Source organism: Centropristis striata, chromosome 7 (genome assembly GCF_030273125.1).
Source record: "Centropristis striata isolate RG_2023a ecotype Rhode Island chromosome 7, C.striata_1.0, whole genome shotgun sequence".
Taxonomy (NCBI): Eukaryota; Metazoa; Chordata; class Actinopteri; order Perciformes; family Serranidae; genus Centropristis; species Centropristis striata.
Genome location: NC_081523.1, coordinates 37,001,832 through 37,022,648, shown reverse-complemented (window position 1 = coordinate 37,022,648; position 20,817 = coordinate 37,001,832). Strand labels below are relative to the sequence as shown.

At 35.7% G+C, this 20,817-nt stretch overlaps 1 protein-coding gene across 1 annotated transcript; it reads left to right on the top strand.

Annotated features, from left to right (window-relative positions):
- Nucleotides 1-253: 253 nt before the first annotated feature.
- On the top strand, nt 254-16,636 carry vamp8 (vesicle-associated membrane protein 8 (endobrevin)). The gene is made up of 3 exons (XM_059338064.1): nt 254-457; nt 10,237-10,404; nt 14,543-16,636. The coding sequence occupies exons 1-3, from the start codon at nt 443-445 to the stop codon at nt 14,726-14,728; spliced, it is 369 nt and encodes a 122-aa protein (XP_059194047.1). The 5' UTR covers nt 254-442; the 3' UTR covers nt 14,729-16,636.
- Nucleotides 16,637-20,817: the final 4,181 nt, after the last annotated feature.

Sequence of the window (20,817 nt, the reverse complement as noted above, 5' to 3'; positions counted from 1 at the left end):
AATTGTGCACAAAAATGAGAAATGTCATTGACGTACAAAAAAAGTTGTTATCGTTGGTAAGTCATTGTTTCAGTCAATGTATTTCCATCTTCCAAATATACTTAAATGAGATTTTAAATACGCGAAAATAAAGGTTTTGAATGCTAAAAATATCATCTTTGCCGTTTTTTTAATGTGGCCCTCTGATTAAACACTTTTATTTTCACGGTCAGGAAACAGTGTTTTTGTGTATAATGGGCCACTTGACACTTAGGACGCTTAGGAATTCAGTTTGACGGGGAAAAAAAACAACCAGGAAGTTAAACAGAGGAGGAAACATATTTGCTGTGGTGGAGCATCAAACTCTCACATCGTTAAAAGAGTTTTTAAAGGTTTTTAAATCGCTGGGTGAACTCAGCGGTAAATTGATCCACCGGGTTCGATCGGAGCTCTGTTAAACAACATGGACATTGATCCGGTAGGTGATGATGGGGGAAGCTTTTTCTTTACAAAGTCTCTCCGCCGCCACATTGTTAAACGTCACACAAGACGAGCAACAGGTGCATTTCTTCAAATAATAAGTTATGTTACAATGTAAAACTATTGTAGCTGCTCGGAAAGTGACGTATGTATGACTTAAAGTGATTACTTTTCGTTGTTTGGGAGAAGAAGTCAAACAAAATGGCCTAATTTTTTCCCTCTGCAGGAACCAGATAGAATTAGGTGGAAATAGGCTACTGTTTTTTTTTTTTTTTTTTTTTTTGATGGAGTTAAACTTATGTTTAGGTTTGTCAAGTTTTAATCCACTTTATTATGTTGTCAGGTTGTTTATTTCAGTCAATAAGTGATAAAAACGAGTGTTTTCCGCATAGTTAAACTGAGCCTGGAGCCAAACTCCTCTAAACATGTCACTGTTACTCTGCCTAGTGACGGAGGTGAACCGGTGTTGTGTCCTTTCTGGTCTCCGAGCTAAATGGTGCCCCCCGTACTAGCTGTTTTCTGCCTCATTTAGCAGGTTTGTCACATATCCTTAGCCTCATAGCACATTTGCTTAACCCTATAAAGCCAAGTGTATCACATTTGATACACATTGTTTATTGTTTATTGTTAAAAAGATCCCCATTAGCTGTCACCAAAAGTGGGAGGAGCTAGTCTTCCTGGGGTCCACAAGACAAAACAAAAATCACTTAACAATTAAACATTGTAGACATTATTATATACTTCATCAGAAATCATTCAGAATAAGTTATTACATTCATATCTATTACATTAATTCTCACTTTCATACAGTAAATATGTTAATTCACTACTCACAAATTTAAATAGTGCATTCTCAAGTAATAATTAAAAGATACTTTACTATTCAGTTCACGTATATTCAGTGGGCAATTATTCCAATAACCGATAGCACGATGAATAACTGTTCTCTTTAACCCATTGAGGCCTGAAAAATCGCTGGGCAATTTTAAAATAAGCCTCTAATTTTCTGGAAATTCTGGAAAAATTCTGGGGAAAAAAAGTGTCAACTCTTCTACTAAATAATAGATTTTTCAGCCTCTGTAGCAGATATAAATTAAATTCAAAAAAGGTATTTGAGAGCTTATACAAATACTACAAAACGACGTATCCGCTTTCCAGGCTTCAATGGGTTAAGGCATTTGATTTTGGACATGGTGACATCATCTGACCACCATTAGCTGACCTTGTCACATAAGAATGAACCTGATCACATCTGACAATTTGGTTATATAAGAAAACAGGTTGAAAAGAATAGACAGTGTTTCTAAAAATTTTTGTTGTATTGCACGCCAACCTGTACTCTACCATTAACCAGGAAAGTTGACGGTGCATACTGATAGTGTTTGTTCTTATGGAACAATGTAAAACCAACCTGGCAGCTCTATTCTGGGCAGTTTGTAATTTCCTTAGTTGACCTTTAGATGCGGAGGACCATACAGGTGCACAATAATCACACATGTTGTTGAGACCTCTACATCATCAGTCTGATATATTTTTTTCCTGAAAAACCTGATGTATACATGTGTTGGAGATTAAAAACAAACAAACTGAGCAACAAATTGCACAAAAATACCAGATGTAGCAAAAATGACACAGGTTCATTGCTGGGTGAAAACGTCATATCAGCAGATAAATAATGTTTTTCTTGCATATTTGAATTAAATGTTAAAAGGAAAGTCTTAATAGGATAAAAATGTTCGGTTTTATGTTTTTGTTAGTTCAAGAAAAACAAACTGTGAGCAACAAATTGCACAAAAGGACCTGATGTATCAAATATGATACAAATTAGAATTCATATATGCAAATTTATTTATTTATTTTTGTCAGCAGGTTCAATAAATACTCAAGTTTTAAAAAAATATAATTTTCTGGCAATTATTTCACGGTTCAGGCTTTATAGGGTTAAGTCATACTTGAGCGTTTCGGGAAAAAAACGATGCATACATCACACTGTTTTTTTTTTTTTGAACGGACACAGAGTACTTCTGCTCACTGAACGCTTTTCCGAGAATATTCCAGGTTAACACTCTGGAGTCCACAAAAGCAGTGGAGCATCATTTCTTCCTGATGTCATAACTCATTGAAACAATGAGACTTACCAACAATAACAACTATTTTTGTACGGCAATGACATTTCTCATTTTTGTGCACAATTACTTTTTTTTTTATTTTGAAAGTGCAGTACAGTGAGAATTTTATATATATATATATATATATATATATATATATATATATATGTACACACTACTGGTCAAAAGTTTTAGAACACACCAACTTTTCCAGAATTTAATTGAAAATGATGCAGTTTAATGTCTTGTATTCTTTATTGAGCATGATAGTGTTTTGAAAATAAAACAAAGATTCAAAATCACATTTTATGTTGAACTTAAGGACTAAAAAGACACAAAATGACCAAAAAAAGACATAAAATGACAAAAAAGACACGTAAAGACACAAAATTACTAAAAAAAGACACAAAATGACAAAAAAAGACACAAAATGACAAAGATATGAAAATAATTTAAAAAATTGACAAAATATCCCAAGACTCCATAGAGTTAAGTTGTTAACCCATTTCTTGTTCCCTGAAAAAGGCCTACTTGTATAATTCTGAAATGTACATTATTTTTCAGTTTTGGTTAAGCTTACCTTTTTTTATTTACCTCTGGCAGTTCACCACTTACCTTTGTACCCTTTCAAGCTGTTCATTGGACTTGAACTGCTTGAATTTCAATAAAAAACTGGAAAAATTGGGGTGTTCTAAAACTTTTGACCGGTAGTGTATATACATATATATCTTTAATTTAACATTTTCCCCTGAAATTCACTTAACAGGGCTCAAGATCCTCAGAAATCTTAATAGATTAATTCTGCTATTTTAATAATAGTGACTTGCAAAATTGATTTTCCTTCCGTGTTGAAGGTTGTGCTATCAGCAGCTGTGTCATGTCTTTTAACTTGTACTTAACATGAATCTTGTTAGACAGTCAAATGTAACAATGGCATCAAGGCTATTGGAGGCTATTCACATCAAACTGTTGCTTTCTCTCCTCAACATTTTGAAAGTCCAGGCAAACCTTTGAACTTAAGATCTACTGATTGGGCTTTACAGAGGGGAAGAGCTAAACCAACAGTGTTTTCCTCTAGCCTGCAGTAGGGCTGGGCGATATGGACCAAAAGTCATATCCCCATATATTTAGGCTGAATATCCATATACGATATATACCCGATATTTTTATCGCAAAGTGAGAGCAAATGTTCAGTTAAAGCCAAATATAACATGTCACAAAGAAGTTTTATTGAAACTGTTTATTTAAGCCATTTAGACCTAAAACGGCTAGAAGAACTGCCTGTAAAACCTCTGGGTGATTTTAAAATAACCCCTAAAACCTGAAGTTTTTCTGGAAATTCAACGGAAGTGTCGACTCTTCCTACTAAATAATAGATTTTTCAGCCTCTGTAGCAGATAGAAATGAAATTCAAAAAGTATTTGAGAGCTTATGGCTGTTATATCTGAGCTCCCTCCGCTATAGTCGTCTTCCACCAAGATTTCAGTTCTGGAAAAGTCCCATGATGCATTGCGACACTCCCACATGTATTTTCATTTTGTGTCTTTTTTAGTCATTTTGTGTCTTTATTGGTCATTTTGTGTCTTTTTTTTTTTGTCATTTTGTGTCTTTATTGGTCATTTTGTGTCTTTTTTTTAAGTCTTTTTGTGTCTTCTTTTTAGTCATTTTTTGTCTTTTTTTGTCATTTGGTGTCTTTTTTTTAGTCATTTTGTGTCTTTTTTTTGTCATTTTGTGTCTTTTTGTGGTCATTTCGTGTCTTTTTTTGGTGATGATTTCAAAGCTCTGGAAAAGTCCCATGATGCATTGCGACACTCCCACATGTATTTTCATTTTGTGTCTTTTTTAGTCATTTTGTGTCTTTATTGGTCATTTTGTGTCTTTTTTTTTGTCATTTTGTGTCTTTATTGGTCATTTTGTGTATTTTTTTTTTTGTCATTTTGTGTCTTTATTGGTCATTTTGTGTATTTTTTTTTTGTCATTTTGTGTCTTTTTTTAAAGTCTTTTTGTGTCTTCTTTTTAGTCATTTTTTGTCTTTTTTTGTCATTTTGTGTCTTTTTTTTGTCATTTTGTGTCTTTTTGCGGTCATTTTTTGTCTTTTTGGTGATGATTTCAAAGCTCTGGAAAAGTCCCATGTTGCATTGCGACACTCCCACATATATTCTGATGTATTTCATTGGCCAAGAGACCGAAAATAGGTGAAAAAAACTACAAATACTTCAAAACGATGTATCCTCTTTCCCGGCTTTTATGGTAGAATAACGCACCAGCGATCCCGGTTTTAATGGTAGAAATGTGGTAATGCTTTCCCGCCTTAAATTAAGTGAACATAAATACTGTATAGCATCAGGAGTCCTTTTTTTAAAATCAAAGCTCCATAAAGTGCACATTTAAATAAAAATACATCTTAAATAAAAATAGCCTATGAAATAAAATAGGTCAATCTTTTTCTGAAATAAATATATTTATATGAGAAAAGAATAACGAACATTACAAAATAACTAAGAAAGAAAAAAAAATTGAACTCTATCGATATATGGTCTAATGCCATATCACATTTAAAATTATGTTGATATATCGCCCAGCCCTAGCCTGCAGCATTTAATAGTGTCAAATTTCCTTCGTTATTTATTAGGGTACTTTGATTAAATAAAAATCTCACTGCCTGTCTAGTGTCTGCGTGGCTATTCAAATCTTGTGTGCACTCTCAGATTGGAGTGTTTCACATTTGACTAGATTAGGATGTGAGCAGTGAGGATTTAATGTGGCCGACTGGGACAAATGATTTGTCCTTTGCATTTACGGCTCAAGTCAAACATTTTAGCAGGAAAGATTTGATTCATCTGGTTTAAATTTTAGAGAGCACTTCCTTATATATCAGTAGTTTTTACAAGCAGCCTTTTCCTCATGCTTTTGTTTGAGTTGTCAACTTTGACTGGAGGACTAAAGTCACTTTACATGGATGGCAGAAGAACACACGTTGGGTGAATTCCTCTCTAAGGCTTAAAGATACTTGAATAGGACACTTAATGTCGCCGTTGGTGCATGAACGCCTTGTGCTGGACGTGTTTCTGCCTCCCTCTTTTTGTGAATGTTGATACCTGATAGCTGTCAGCCATTCAGAAGACCTGGTAAAGGAAGAGGAAAGAGAGAGAATGAGCCTGGTTTATATGGCAGGTAAATTAAAGTGGAGTTCAGCAGGAAGCACAGCAAGGCTTTTGTTAAGAAGGATTACATATGTGATCTAATGGGGACACGAAGAAGCAGAAAATATGTTAAATGAAGTAATAACACAAATGTACACGATCAAAAGCAGCTAGATAGAAGCAAATCTGTGAGAGAATGTTTTGAGTGATGAATTAAATTTGTAATTTATTTATTTCAAAACAGGGACAGCGCACGATAAAATATTAATCTTGTACAACAAGAGAATATGCATTGGGCCAGGTTCTAGCAGATTGCTATTTTCCACCTGTAGAACCTGGGCAGGTTGATGGAACAATACATAGAAAATGAGTATAGAAAAAAAGAAAATGATTAAGTAAAATTACAGAACAAGGCAAAGAGACAATATATAAAATAGATAAATAGAAACATTGAAGCAAGATTCAACAGGACAGGACAGGCTGACCCCCAACACACACACACACACACACACACACACACACACACACTTCATAAATGTGTACATTCTTGTCTTGACAGTAGCCAACGATTAGCAAGATGTGAGAAGGTTCGGGGACTTCTACATGAAATAATGTCTGTTGGCAGAGTATTCCATTGAGTCATGGCAATGTAAGAAAATGATGACTTCCCAAATCCAGTTTTGCGTTGGGGTACACTACACTCAGCCCTTGAAACAGATCTTGTTGTTCTTGTTGACTTCTCAAAACAGAGTGTAATATTTTTTTGCAAGGGGGAAGCTGCAGCATTGTTAATAATTTTAAAAAGTAAGCAGACATTTGAGTGCTTTATCAGATTCTCAAAGTTAAAAATTTCATATTTATTGAGTACATGACAGTGATGGTAGCGCCGTGGCTTTTTATCATGGGTTTTGAGGGCACTTTTGTATCGTGATTCAAGTGATTTTAGTATCGTTTTGTTCGACTGAGACCAACTTGATGATGATCCTGTGTATAAACTAACAGGCCCAAAGGGAAACAAATGGAGGAGAGAAAGAGGGAAGGTTAAGGGGACGAGACAATTCAGAGAAGAGAACAACGAAGGAAGGGATAGAATGGAGCAAAATATTAGAAAAAAGCAAAATAAAAGAATGAAAAAAGGAGCAGAGGGAAGCAGGAAGAAAGGAATAGAGTGAGAATGTAGGGGAGGGTAAGAGGAGAGAAGGGAGACAGCAGGTGACGCAGCAAAACCTGCTCTGTTACCTAGAGACACTTCTGTTTACAGTCTGCTGCTGGCTCATGGGACATGGAAGGCACTGTAGATATACTCACACACACCACATGCGAGGACATTTCTGCTTTGAAATCACACCTGCAATTGGTTGGTTGACGTGACGCTCAATTTTTGTGTTCCCAGTGACAAATATTACTAAAATTTGATAATATTTCATTAAAATTAATGTTTTAATATGCAGTTCACTCTTCTACATCTAATCCATCTGCAAACAATGAGTATCGTTCTTCAACTATGCAAATATTCTGTTTTGAACATGACATTTGTCCACCGGTGCAACTGTCCTAGGTAGCATTACTTATCTTAAAACAACTGTAATTTATTGAAAAATTAATCTAAATACATTAAAATACTTGAATGCATGTCATCCGAGTGTTTACTTAATGAATCTAGAGGATATAAGTGTTAAGGTCCCTATGTAGAGTTATTATGACACATTACATTTTGTCCGCAAAACTGGTGTCCTCCTGGAGCAACGCCATTATGTAGATATAAAACAGGCATTAATGTGACCACCCCATTACTGAGAGGGGTCCTTCCAGAATCAGGAAGGACAGAAGACATCTCTGGACACAAGATCAGTTCTGTCTCAAATATTTTATTAATATTACTATTTCCGTGCAGTGTTGGAACTGGTCGTCTTAAGGTAGTCCTTTGGTACAACGCAGTTTAAGTATTTATCTGAATATTTTTATCAATTTACATTGATTGATCATTGAAAATAATGTAAATTGATTAAAAAAAAAATATTCATAACTAATATGCCTTGGGCTTATCTATCTTATCTGTCCAACATTCTCTGAATTAAATAATGACATTCTTTATTTTGTTGCACCGGTGGACACATTTTAGGACTACCACACCAAAAAGTTAATAATATGCTAAATATATAAAGAATTAGAAATGGACACATTCCGTTTTGAATTATTCACATTTTAGGGAATATAATTGTATGTCATTTGACATATATTTTTGATATTTTTTTTTTTTTTCACTTTGAATTTGAGTTCACGTCAACCACCCAATTGTATAAGATGGAGCTTATCTTCCTGTTGGGTGCAGACATTGCAGCTGGCGTTCCCAGAGATGTAAGGTCTGTGGTTTGACTGCCAGCAGGCTGTGCTGTCATGTGCAGCAGCGTGAGGGACTGAAAGGACTCTCAGAGCCACCACCTGTTGTCATGCTGCTGTTGTCTCAAATTACAAGTCTGATAGTGAGTCATCAGTTTCATTCTTTTAGAGTCAAATACTTCCTTGACTTGTGCTGGTGTCAGACACATGCATCCTTTCATTCAGGGTTAGGAGGAAATAAATAAAATGATGGGTCTGGAGAATAGATTTAGAACAATGAAGGGAAAACGACATCACTGATCTTCTTTAATCAAATATTCTCTTGTCTATATCAGCTAAAAACACACAATCCATCAGCATGTCTGTTTGTAACCGGTAGGCTACCAACACATTATCTTACTGGCACCTATTCAACTGACGAGCAGTTTAGACCGCAGACACACAACTGTCCTGCTGTTATTACAGTCATGAGGGCTGTTTCCACTACCGCACAATACCCGGAATGAGGCGGGTCTCACTCGCCGAAACGCCCCTAATTTAAATACGAGCCGTCCAGAGTGGGACTTTTTTTGTCCGTTGAAGACCAGGGCCGTTTTACTTCCCTGAAAACAGCCTGGTTACTGATTAGATAGATCGCTAAGCAGGATGTGACGTAGTACTCTACACGACAACAACACACGGCGTTTGTAAAAGCCGGCGAAGCAGTGTTCCCAACTTAGCGACTTTGTTGCTATATTTAGCGACTTTTCAGACCCCCTTAGCAACTGTTTTTCAAGAAAGCAACTGGAGACAAATCCAGCGACTTTTTCTGGTGTTATTGGAGACTCCTTCTTACTCTTCTTAACGAGCCGCGGGGGCTGGCGGTTCTTTTTAACGAGCCGCGGGGCCGGTAGCTCGTTAAGAAGAGTAAGAAGGAGTCGAAGCAGCACAGTCCTCCTGCAGCAGTCTCTCTCAGCTGCAGAGCCGGAGGGGATGTTAACCCCTTAGCGTCCAGTCTGCAAATTGTTAATGGACTAACAGTTAGCTCTGTAGCAGTACAGTGTGTATGTGCTGCTGCTGCAGGAGGTGTTCACTTAGCGATCTCTGTTTGTTTACAACAAGCACCAGACACTCTGTGCACAGTTAGTGATGCCGGTTAATTCACGATCGCTAAGTTTACGATCAGCGGAGATGCTGTGCATAATTAGCCATGCTGCTTTGTTTATGATCAGCTGCTGATGTTGTGCACAGTTAGCATCGGCGGCCACAGTTGAGTCTCCCGTGTTTAATCCGTTGCGTATGCGATGTCATGGTCGAAACTGTTTCTAAGCGATTATGCGATACCATGATTCTCTTCATATTTCAAATTGGCTGTGTTCCAATGATTAAAAAGATATATACAGCACTGTGAAAAAAATGTTGTAAAATAAGAATGCTTTAAAAAAATAATGTTAATAGTAGGGCTGGGCAATATGGACCAAAAGTCATATCCCGGTATATTTAGGCAGAACAATAATATACGACATATATCCTGATATTTTTTATCGCAAAGTGAGAGCAAATGTTCAGTCAAAGCCAAATATGACATGTCACAAGTAGTTTTATTGAAACCGTTTGTTTAAGTGAACATAAATACTGTATAACAGGAGCACCTTTTTTTGCTCTTTTTTTTTTTTAAACAAAGCTCAGCTCAGCTGTATATCAACAGGAGTACTTTTTTTTTTTTTTAATCAAAGCTCAATAAAGTGCACATGTAAATAAAAAAATATCTTAAATAAAAATAGCCTGTGAAATAAAATAGGCCAATCTTTTTCTGAAATAAATATATTTATATGAGAAAAGAATAACAAATATTACAAAAAAACTAAAAATGACAAACCCTAGTAAGGGCAGTATTAATATAAAAAGAAAGAAAATGATATATGCATATATGGTCTAACTCCATCACATTAAAAAATGTATCAATATATTTGATATATCGCCCAGCCCTAGTTAAGTTTATTTTTTATCAATTAACAAAATGCAAAAGTGAAAAATCTAAATCAAATCCATATTTGGTGTGAGCACCCTTTGCCTTCAAACCAGCATGGATTCTTACTCAGTACTGTATATATGACAAAAATACGTTTCTACGTGGATTTAAGCTGTGGTGTTCCACTAACGCTCCTTCAATCAGTTTCTTCTGACCTTTGTCTGTCCCATCCCAGGAGCGGGGAGAAGGAGCAGAAGCTCCGGAGCCACAGGACAAAGTGCAGGCCTTGAGGGATCAGGTAGATGGAGTGAAAAACATCATGACGCAGAATGTAGACCGGATCCTGGCCCGAGGAGAGAGACTGGATGACCTCATGGGCAAGTCAGAGGACCTGCAAGCAGGGGTGAGTCTTAGCACAAGAGTTTACCATTGATCTTTAGTTGGTGGTAAGAGTGGGTTGAAATGGGGATTACACTCCCACTTGTGCACCAGTGGGAAACATCAGGACATTACAGAGCAACAATGAAGTGAGGCCTTTATCTTGCTCTGACCTCAGCATTTTATTATCTTTAGTTAAATATTTGTTTTATTATTTTTTAAAGGGATAGTCTGGGTTTTTCAAAGTTTGGTTGTACATATTCATAGTCCGTGTATTAGTGGGCCTACCACCAAGGTTATATTAGTTTTGTATTTTTTATTTGTTTTAGTTTTAATTTCGTTGTCAATTTTTTGTTTTCAAATCCAGTTAGTTTTAATTCATTTTTAGAGTGTGTTTGCTAGTTTTAATTCGTTTTTATTTGGGGGGAAATGCTAAGTTTTAGTTTAGGTTTTTTTTTAGTTTTGCCTTTATTTCCTTTGTCTGATCTATCTCAGTCCCAATAAGTTTATTAAGTCATAAAACCAGATAGATTAAATAGATTTCATATCAACCAAAAAGGTTTACGTATGAAAAAAGTTGATAAAGATGAAAACGAAGGACATTTTGACGATTATTTTAGTTATTTTTAGTTAGTTTTGTAACCACAAAATACAGTTTCAGTTAGTTAGCGTTTTTTTAAAAACGCAAATGTTTTTTCAATTCTAATTTTCGTTCTTTCTTTAGTTGTCGCTAACTATAATAACCTTGGTAGGTAGCTCTTTCTGTGTCAGTACTCCAACAGCTACTCTAAACTAAGGGCCTGCCAAGCACCATCTACTGTAGATAATACACATTCTATGGATAAAAACCTCACATAACCCCACTTCAGAAAGTCTGAACTCTTCTTTGAAGCACTTTTTACTAAGCCATTGTCCCCGCTGCACCTTGTTTGATGATTAATCTTACAAACTTTTATCTGAGCTTTAAATGTCTTACTGCACATGCTGTATAAACCTTCTTTTTAGTTAAATTAATTAAATACACATGTGACATGTTAAAGGCTGCCATGAAAAAGGCCTCCTGCTCCTCATAGGGAATTTACTGACCACCGTCTGTGAAAATTGTCAACCCTGTAGAACCTGATAATGTAATAAATTCTTGATAATGTAATAACCCTGATAATGTAATAAAAATTTGCACTTGAGTCCATTGAAAATGTAATAAAACCTGATAATGTAATAACTTCCCGATAATGTAATAAAGTGCATTTCCCAATAATGTAATACACTTTTACCGATAATGTAATAAAGTATAACTAAAGTATTAATGGAAGGTTTTTGATCAAATCAAAGATGGCGGAAAATCCAATATGGCCGAAAAACCCCATTGAGGATGCATTGAGCTCGGATTGGCCCAAGGGTTCCAGTGATACATCCTTTGTGAAAAACGGATGAACGGGTCAAAAGTGAATAAACATTCAACTTTGACCTGTTGGTGGCGCTAGAGCTCTTGAGCTAGAGTTGATACACAGTATCACCACTTGAACCCAAGTAATGGGTGGTCTGCTGTTAAATTATTACAATATTGGGGAATTATTACATTATCAGGACTTGCGAAATGAAGGCTAACCTGATAATATAATAACCTCCCATTAATGTTGTACTTTATTACATTATTGGTAAAAAAAAAAAAAAAAAGTGCATTACATTATTGGGAAATGCACTTTATTACATTATCGGGAAGTTATTACATTATCAGGTTTTATTACATTTTAAATGGACTCAAGTGCAGATTTTTATTACATTATCGGGGTTATTACATTATCAGGAATTTATTACATTATCATGTTCTACAAATCCTTTAATTCTTTTATAGTCCAGGAAATGTTGTTTCACATGGAACGATCACTGTAACGACCTGAAGCAAAATGTACAAAATGCACAAAATGTACAAGCTCCTGCTGTCTCACACTACTCACCTTTCTCACAGCACACCCTTTGACTTGTCAGAGCCGTAAAAGCTGTATCTAATAACAATAATGGCTCTGTTCCATTTAGCTGTGCCGGTAAGGCCCGTCAGTGAACCAGCATGTAGAATAGCAGCAGCCATTATCAATGACACATGATTGAGCTGTCTGTGTACTGTGGCAGGACGAGACTTACCTTCTCTAGACCCACAAAAAGGACATTTGTTAGGTTATGGCTGTGTTTAAATGAGTGAAAATAAAAATTTGAAAAAAGTGTTGGAGGGGTTCCAGATCTGGTAATCACTGCCCACTGAGTTTGTTCAACAACTCAAATTGGTCTGTTGTTATGCTCATTGATGTCTGTTACACTGAAACGGTACAGTGGAACATTAAGAAAGGGGACATCATGGCGTCCTGGTGGCTCACTGGTAGAGCTCATACCACTAATGCTGGTCTTACACCAAACCATGTCCCCAGTCCCAGACTAGAAACTGAAAGTCTTTAGTAAATCTAGGAGTTTTACTGGAGTCACGGCGCTCCCGTCATCTCCATGGTTCAGTTTAAGGTAGTAATCTGCTCTGTTTCATATCAGTGTTTTCCTAGTCTTGGTTTGGATCATATCAAACATGTTTGATATTATCTCAAGTCTCAGTGACGGAACACAATCACCAACCAATAGATGAGCGGGGGAAAGGTCCCCGGTTCAGACCGGCCAGTAAAACCACTTCACCAGGAAAAAGGAACATCACAATAATGCCTCAATAAAAATATAGTGATGTCATATATTTAGAGGTTTCTTAGTAAAGAGAACAGTAAGGAGACCCAGTTAAAATGTATCAATACATGTAGGCCTATACATAAATAAGTAATAAATAATCAATAATTAATGTATGATTAACTAAATGAAAGTTGATAGAGCTGATAAATATAATTATTCAATTAAAACATTATTATTAAATAGGAAATAAATGTATATCATGAATTAATTATTCTAAATGTTTTTCCTTTATTCTTCCTTATATCTATTTTTACTGTAAAATAGTTAACTTTTCATGTGATAAAAACAGAAACCCTTTTTCAGCTTTGTGAGGGGCATTTTGTGGCGTCTTCTCTTCTTTTTGTTGTTTTTATTTTTTCAACACAAACCACTGAGTCACACACTAGAGCAGCTGGAGCCAAAAGCTGCTTCTCCTCCATTTGTAAGGTTTTACTAAGAGCATGATGGGAAAAAAATCATGGTAGGTAAAAACTGCTGAAAGAGTCTAGTTGTAGTCTTGTAAATAGTGACCCTGAAAGATTGACAGTCTGTCTAAAATCTCAGTGTGAGACTAAAAACTCTAAACACTTGTCTTTAGATGTGAGCAGGTATGTGTTGGTATGGTTCAGTCAAACCTGATAATGTAAGAAATTCCCGATAATGTAATAAAAATCTGCACTTGAGTCCATTGAAAATGTAATAAAACCTGATAATGTAATAATAATGTAATACACTTTTTACCAATAATGTAATAAAGTACAACACCAAGCACCTTTAGATTTCAAGAAGCTGTTGAATGCATTCGGTTGTCATGGATACCTCGTTTGTGAAAAACGGATGAACGGATCAAAAGTTAATAAACATTCAACTTTGACCTGTTGGTGGCGCTAGAGCTCTTGAGCTAGAGTTGATACACAGTATCACCACTTGAACCCAAGTAATGGGTGGTCTGCTGTTAAATTATTACAATATTGGGGAATTATTACATTATCAGGACTTGCGAAATGAAGGCTAACCTGATAATGTAATAACCTCCCATTAATGTTATACTTAATTACATTATTGGTTAAAAAAAAGTGTATTAGATTATTGGGAAATGCACTTTATTACATTATCGGGACGTTATTACATGATCAGGTTTTATTACATTTTCAATGGACTCAAGTGCAGATTTTTATTACATTATCGGGAATTTATTACATTATCAGGTTCTACAGTCCCTTTTAGTATGTAAGTACTGATCTAAAACATGCACTTTACAACAGGTGTAAGATACTGGAAAAGCTTGAAAATTTACCTTGAAAGTCCTTGAAAAATGCTTGAATTTGACCACTGCTACAGTGTAGCAACCCCGAATAAAACGACAGCAGAAATTCCATTGGTTTTAATCGGGAATCGGACCACTTTGCCAAAAATCAGTGTGTAGCTTCATTTTATTCTCTGGTCTCCTCCCTGCTCAGGCTCAGCACTTCAAGCAGACGTCTCAGAAAGTGGCTCGCACCTACTGGTGGAAGAACGTCAAGCTGATCGTGGTCATCGTGGTGGTCGTCCTCATCATCATCCTCATCATCATCCTGCTGGCCACCGGAGTCATCCCTACCAGTGCCCCATTGCCTCCTATAGTCACTCCCACCAAAAAGCCATAAACACTCGCACACATTTAATGTATATACAATCATAAACCAACTCCTTGTTATTGCACAGTATACAGAGTAATATATAGAGTCAGCTAATAACTGCTGTCTGGGGAAATCTTTACTACTTTGGAGTTATTTCTTTCTGGTAACGTTCATGCTTATATTGGAATTCAAGGACTTCATGCTTTGGTTTAAGGAACTTTAATGACACAGGAGCTTTTAGAGCCTTTCTAAACACAAATCCAGCGTAGCCATTTATCATTTTGTGAGGAATTTAACAAAAGTGTCCTCAAGGTCTGAGGTCTTCACCTTACAGCAGCAAGAACACTGTCCCCATCCTCAAAGGATGCTTCATATCACCACATCAGCTCCTCTTGTTTAACTGTTAACAGGTATTTCATTTTAGCAAAGAGAGTCACTTTACTGTGTATAGATGGAAATCATGAGTGTCTTACTAGACATCATGTTTGTCTTGTATGTTATCACGTATGTGTCCAGGGCAGTTTGTATAGTTTAAAAGATGAAAATGCAGTTTCTAAAAGATATCAGGCAACATGTTGTTTTTGCTGACATTGGACAAATGCACCAAACGCAAATCTGTACCAAGTTTAGGTCACTATATTTAATGAAAGGCCGACTTGTTTATTGGATATGTATGTTACCATATGTGGGTTTATTCCTTTCATAGGGCTTCCACTTACGTCGTAGTCAAGACAATCGAGAAAAAGTAATCATCCACAGAAATTCTTTTTTAATTTGTCAGATAGTTTATTGAGTGTATACACTTAGCACTGCTTTAGTTCTTCAGAAAATATTGTAATCAGCTCCTTGTTGGTGTTGAGGGAGAGGTTTGTAATAGCTCAGTTTATAAAACGATTATGTACAAAACTCACAATTGACCTGTGTTGTGTTTCAAAACGTGGACTGCTGGCTACAGCACAGAGTCCAAAAGTCTTTTGAAGCCGACTGCATTTGCAGCCATGTGGGTTTTCTACTAAGAACAATACATGGTCCTTAGAAGGGAACACAACACAAACTTGTAGATTTGTGTTCTGCAGTGTCATCATTTTTAACAGATCGTCTCTATGCTTTCCTTGTTGTGTTTTAGCTCACAGTAAGTTAGAGACATTGCAGTTTAAGCGTATAGACGTTGTACTATGATTCAGTAAACAAACCACGAGGGTCAGCTGTTGTACTCTGGTTGCTATGGGAGATCAGGCTCTTCAGCCAATCAGCTGAGAGAGATCATTTACAGCCCTCTGTGCCTCCCACTGCTGGCTCCATGTAAATCTAAGGCCTCTGCAGTCACAGCTTATGAGCAGAAAAAAAAAGTTTTTGTGTCTGTCACTTCCCACCTCTGTCAGCTGTTACAGTACAAGGTTTGAACTCAAAGAGGTCAAAAATGATCCCATTATAAACTGTAAATAGTCAACATAGTCTAACCTTTATGTATATTTGCAACAGCCTTTAACCACTGAGTTAATGGAAGTATCTGTTGTTTTAGCGGCTATTTATTTAATGCTTTATGTCATTCACTCTTTTTTTTTTTTAAATCAAAAATAAACCAATAAAAGCTGTATGTGATTTTTGATAACCCAGATTGGTTAATCATTTTCTAGAAGTAGGTATAAAAGGGATGCTACATTAGAGCTAATTCTCTAGTGTTTTACATGGCTCTGTTGTGCAGACTGTTCACAAACTAATGCTGACCTGGTAAATGCTGCGTGAGAACAAGAAGCAGGTCTCTCTCTGTCTTTATCTCTTGATATCTTGAATCCACAATTTGAAAACAGATGAAACACCAGCATCCTGCTCAGCTGTACCTGTGATGTATCACAACGTCAAGAGTCTCATGTTGGTGACTTATGGTATTTAATGGTTTTAATGGTCTCATGAAATAAAACTGATTTACCTCTGCTCTGTTGTGATGGTGTACCCTCCTTTGCTGCCACAAGATGGCGCTAGAGTCCAGCTGCAGTGAGACTTGAAGGAGGTCAGAAGGAAATTTCACCTTTCAGAGTTCTTATCTCAGTGAAACTATAAAGAACAACATAACGCATTTTATCCCACTTTAGTTTATCAACAGCTTTAGTAACGCAACTAAGCAAAAATAGAACTTGACTCTGATAACTGCTTATATAACACTTACAGGGAATACAACATATTGTATAAAGCTTTAGAGAAAAGGACATTTAACTATAAAGAACTCTTAAAGATTGCAACAAAATAAGTTGCACTTCCATTCATTGAACTAGGAGAAAGCCTGCATGGAAAGGTAAGACAGACAGACTGCTGTTAGGGCTGGGCGACATATTGAGATAAAAAACATCAATATATTTTTAAATGTTCTATGGAATTTGACCATATATCGATAGAGTTCAATTTTTTTCTTTTTTATATAAAGGCTGCCCTTACTAGGGTTTGTCATATTTAGTTCTTTTTTTAATGTTCGTTATTCTTTTCTCTTATAAATATTTTTTTTTTTTCAGAAAAAGATTGGCCTGTTTTATTTCATAGGCTATTTTTATTTAAGATTTTTTTATAGGTTCTCCTGTTGTTATACAGTATTTATGTTCACTTAAATAAACAGTTTCAATAAAACTACTTGTGACAGTTCATATTTGGCTTTGACTGAACATTTGCTCTCACTTTGCAATAAAAATATCAGGATATATATATCGTTTATTGATATTCAGCCTAAATATATCGGGATATGACTTTTGGTCCATATCGCCCAGCCCTAGCTGCTGTTGCCATCCCTGGAGACACTAGCCACCAATAATTTCCCGATCCTTTTTGACATATATTCACTTGAAAACTGTGCAAAGGCATTATTTTTAATGTTTTACCTTATCAACTGAAATAAAAGTAAATCTATGCTTATTTTGAATTTGATGCCAGCAACTCATTTTGAAACAGTTGGTAAAAGGTGAGTAGTACCATGATGAATGATACCATGACAGGAGCATCCTTGAAAGGTTGGGGTGACATTTATCACTTCATGAAAAACTATGTGGGCAAATAACAGTTTATGGACATTTCTCAACACACAACCGCAAAGAATTTAGGATTTCACTGTATAACCACAATATTAACCCTCTGGAGCAGGGATGGGCAACTTTAATGCTGGAGGGGGCCACACTTTTTCATGGGCACTACCACAGGGCCACATATAGGACCGTACACTTCTCGGTACATCTCGCACTGAGAGCACTCAAAGGGCTGTGGGAATCTAAGTCTGTTAGGGCAGATTTCCAAGATTTGAAAAAAAAATAAAACTTTGTCATAGAGCTAAACCAAATACATCACCGGAAAGGTCTTGGCCTGGAGAGTAAGATGTATCAATTTCAAGGTTCTATAATATTCTTGCTTTGAGATATTGACCTTTGAACCTTAATCCTGGGGCATATTTAAATGATTATAACTAAGAGACAAAAAGGGTTACAGACATGAGACCTACTGTTATAGAAAGGTGTTGACATGGACTATAATGTGAGCATAGTCACTAAGGGGTGGGAGTGGGGGGGGTTTAGGATATGCTGAAAAAATAACAAATCGCCCATTGAACAAGACAATATTTAAATTCTGATGCCAAAAATGTGATTGACATCCCCTCAAACCCCTGGAAAGCCACTAATTAAGTATTTCCAACTTCCAATTTTAGGGGAAACCCTGTTTTATTAAAAAAAACTACAACTCCCTAAACCTCTCGTTTTGTAGTTCTTCCGTATTAGGGTTGTGAAAACCTATTTCTACCCAATATATCCAATATCACACACTGTCTAATAAACAATTATACTGTATGTATATTATCTATGCTAAAAAAAAGACAACAATGTTTTTTTAATGAAGATATTTTAACTAAAACAGGAGAGCAGAGTCCGGACCATTTACAGAGAAGCGCGATTCAATGAGACACAGCACATCCGGGAGGATCGGACCACATCCGGTAGGATTGCGGTAGATTACAAAATAAAACAGATTTCAAAATAAAACACAGCGGATCGTCCTTTTCTTGCGAGATCTTCGCCACAAAGTGATTATGTACATTCACTGAGTGAATATTTAGAAAATAAAACATGTATTTCTCGCTAGAAATGTAATCAAAATCAAATTGTATGCAGAAACAAAGTCAAAATATTGATTTTTTCCCCTAAAAATGAGATATCTGTCCGCCATGTTTTTCGTTCCGACCGTCGGAACCTTGAAAGTCACGTGACTTGGACACAAACCAATAGGAAAAAATACCAGGTTGGGTTATGACTGTCATTAACTTGCATTGTAGCGAAATCCGTGTAATTTTCAAAAATGATTTACCATATATATTAGAGAAAGCTAACACAGTTATGTATGCGGATGACGCAACCATATATACATCAGCATCTACTAATAATGACTTAGAAATTATTATAGATAAGGAACTAGAAGGTGTGGCTGAATGGGTTAAAGTAAGCAAAGCTTGTCCTGACGATATCTAAAACTAACTGCATGATTGTATGCTCAAATTATAATATTGATAGAAACCCTGTATTAAATATTAAAATGAATGATATTTCTATAGACCAGGTACATGAGACCAAATTGCTGGGAGTGACAGTTGGTAACAAATTATCATGGAAAAAACACATTAATAATATGATTGCAAAGATGGGCAGAGCTATATCAATTCTAAGAAGACATGCAACTTTTATGAATCCAAAAATCTTGAAAACAGCAGTCCAATCGATAATATTAGCACATCTCGACTATTGCCCAGCAGTTTTGTGTTATGATTGTCATCACTATGCACCTTATGCAGTGGCACTTTCAATTTTGTTGTATAGTGAACTATATAATGACAATAAAGACTATTTGATTTGATTTGAGTTTGGTCAAATGCCACTGGAGACATGTTAAATAAACTACAATGTATACAGAATAGAGCTGCCCGCACAATACTAAAGTGTGACTACAGGACAAATATTATCTCTATGCACAAGGAACTTAATTTGTTATTGGTCAAAGACAGACTAGTGTACTCACTGCTAATTGTTATTAGAAATATATGCGTCCTAAAAGCACCTTTTATTTTGTTTAAAAACCTTGCTTTTAGTGCAGAGAGTCATAAATATGTCAGCAGACATGCAGCTGTAGGAAACTTTACATTACCTAAAGCAAGATCTAACGCCATCAAGCGCACAGTTCTGTATAGAGGTATGAAAGAGTGGAATTCACTGCCTAGAAATATCAAACTCACCACTAACATAAAGCAATTCAAAATATTAATAAAACAGCATTTATCAAAATAAGAAAACATGGTATATTTATATGTATGTAGTATATTTCTATAGATATATGACATGTGTTATTATAATGTATATGCTGTAGAACTAATGTGTATATACAACATATGTATTATGTGTTAGTAGATTTTATAATTATGTATACATATATGATATGTAGAAATGTGTGTAATATGGATTAATATGTGAATAATTTTTGTTTTGTTTTGTTTTTAATTTTTTATTATGTTTTGTGTTTTCAACTGTATATTTGATGCTGTTGGACCCCAGGAAGAATAGCTGTGGCTTTGCTGCAGCTAATGGGGATCTTAATAATAAACTAAACTAAACTAAACATATCACACAATACATAATAATTCATCATATTTTTCAGCAGGGAGAGAAAACTGCATGTTAGCAAACATGTTGCAGTAAGTACAGGGGCAGGTCTACCTTTAACTTCAAGTCACTGAGCTAAACAGACAATTTTCTGATCTTTGAGAACCCAGAAGGTCCTCTAGTCACACTTCCAGCTGTTCTGAAGGTATTTACAGACCCCACAAACACTCTGCTGAACATCTGGAGACAAAATATTCAGTCTGTTGCTAAATTAACCAGGTTCTTTCCAAATCCAGGTCGCTGGAAATCAGATATCCTCACTCTTTTTGTTAAACACAAAATGAAAATATGACTAGTATGCTACTATAATATAATACTATTATATTTTTTGATTATATTTAATGTACAAACTAAACAATGAGACGTGAAATTTCTGGCTACTGTTTTTGTTAGGATCATGAAAAAGAGTTTTGACTCAGGAAACTTAAAATATTTCAT

Bases quoted from the DNA above. Each gene is read 5' to 3' on its own strand.
- vamp8 (XM_059338064.1), top strand. The intron at 10,405-14,542 runs GTGAGTCTTAGC...CTCCCTGCTCAG, and splicing joins CAGAGGACCTGCAAGCAGGG to GCTCAGCACTTCAAGCAGAC.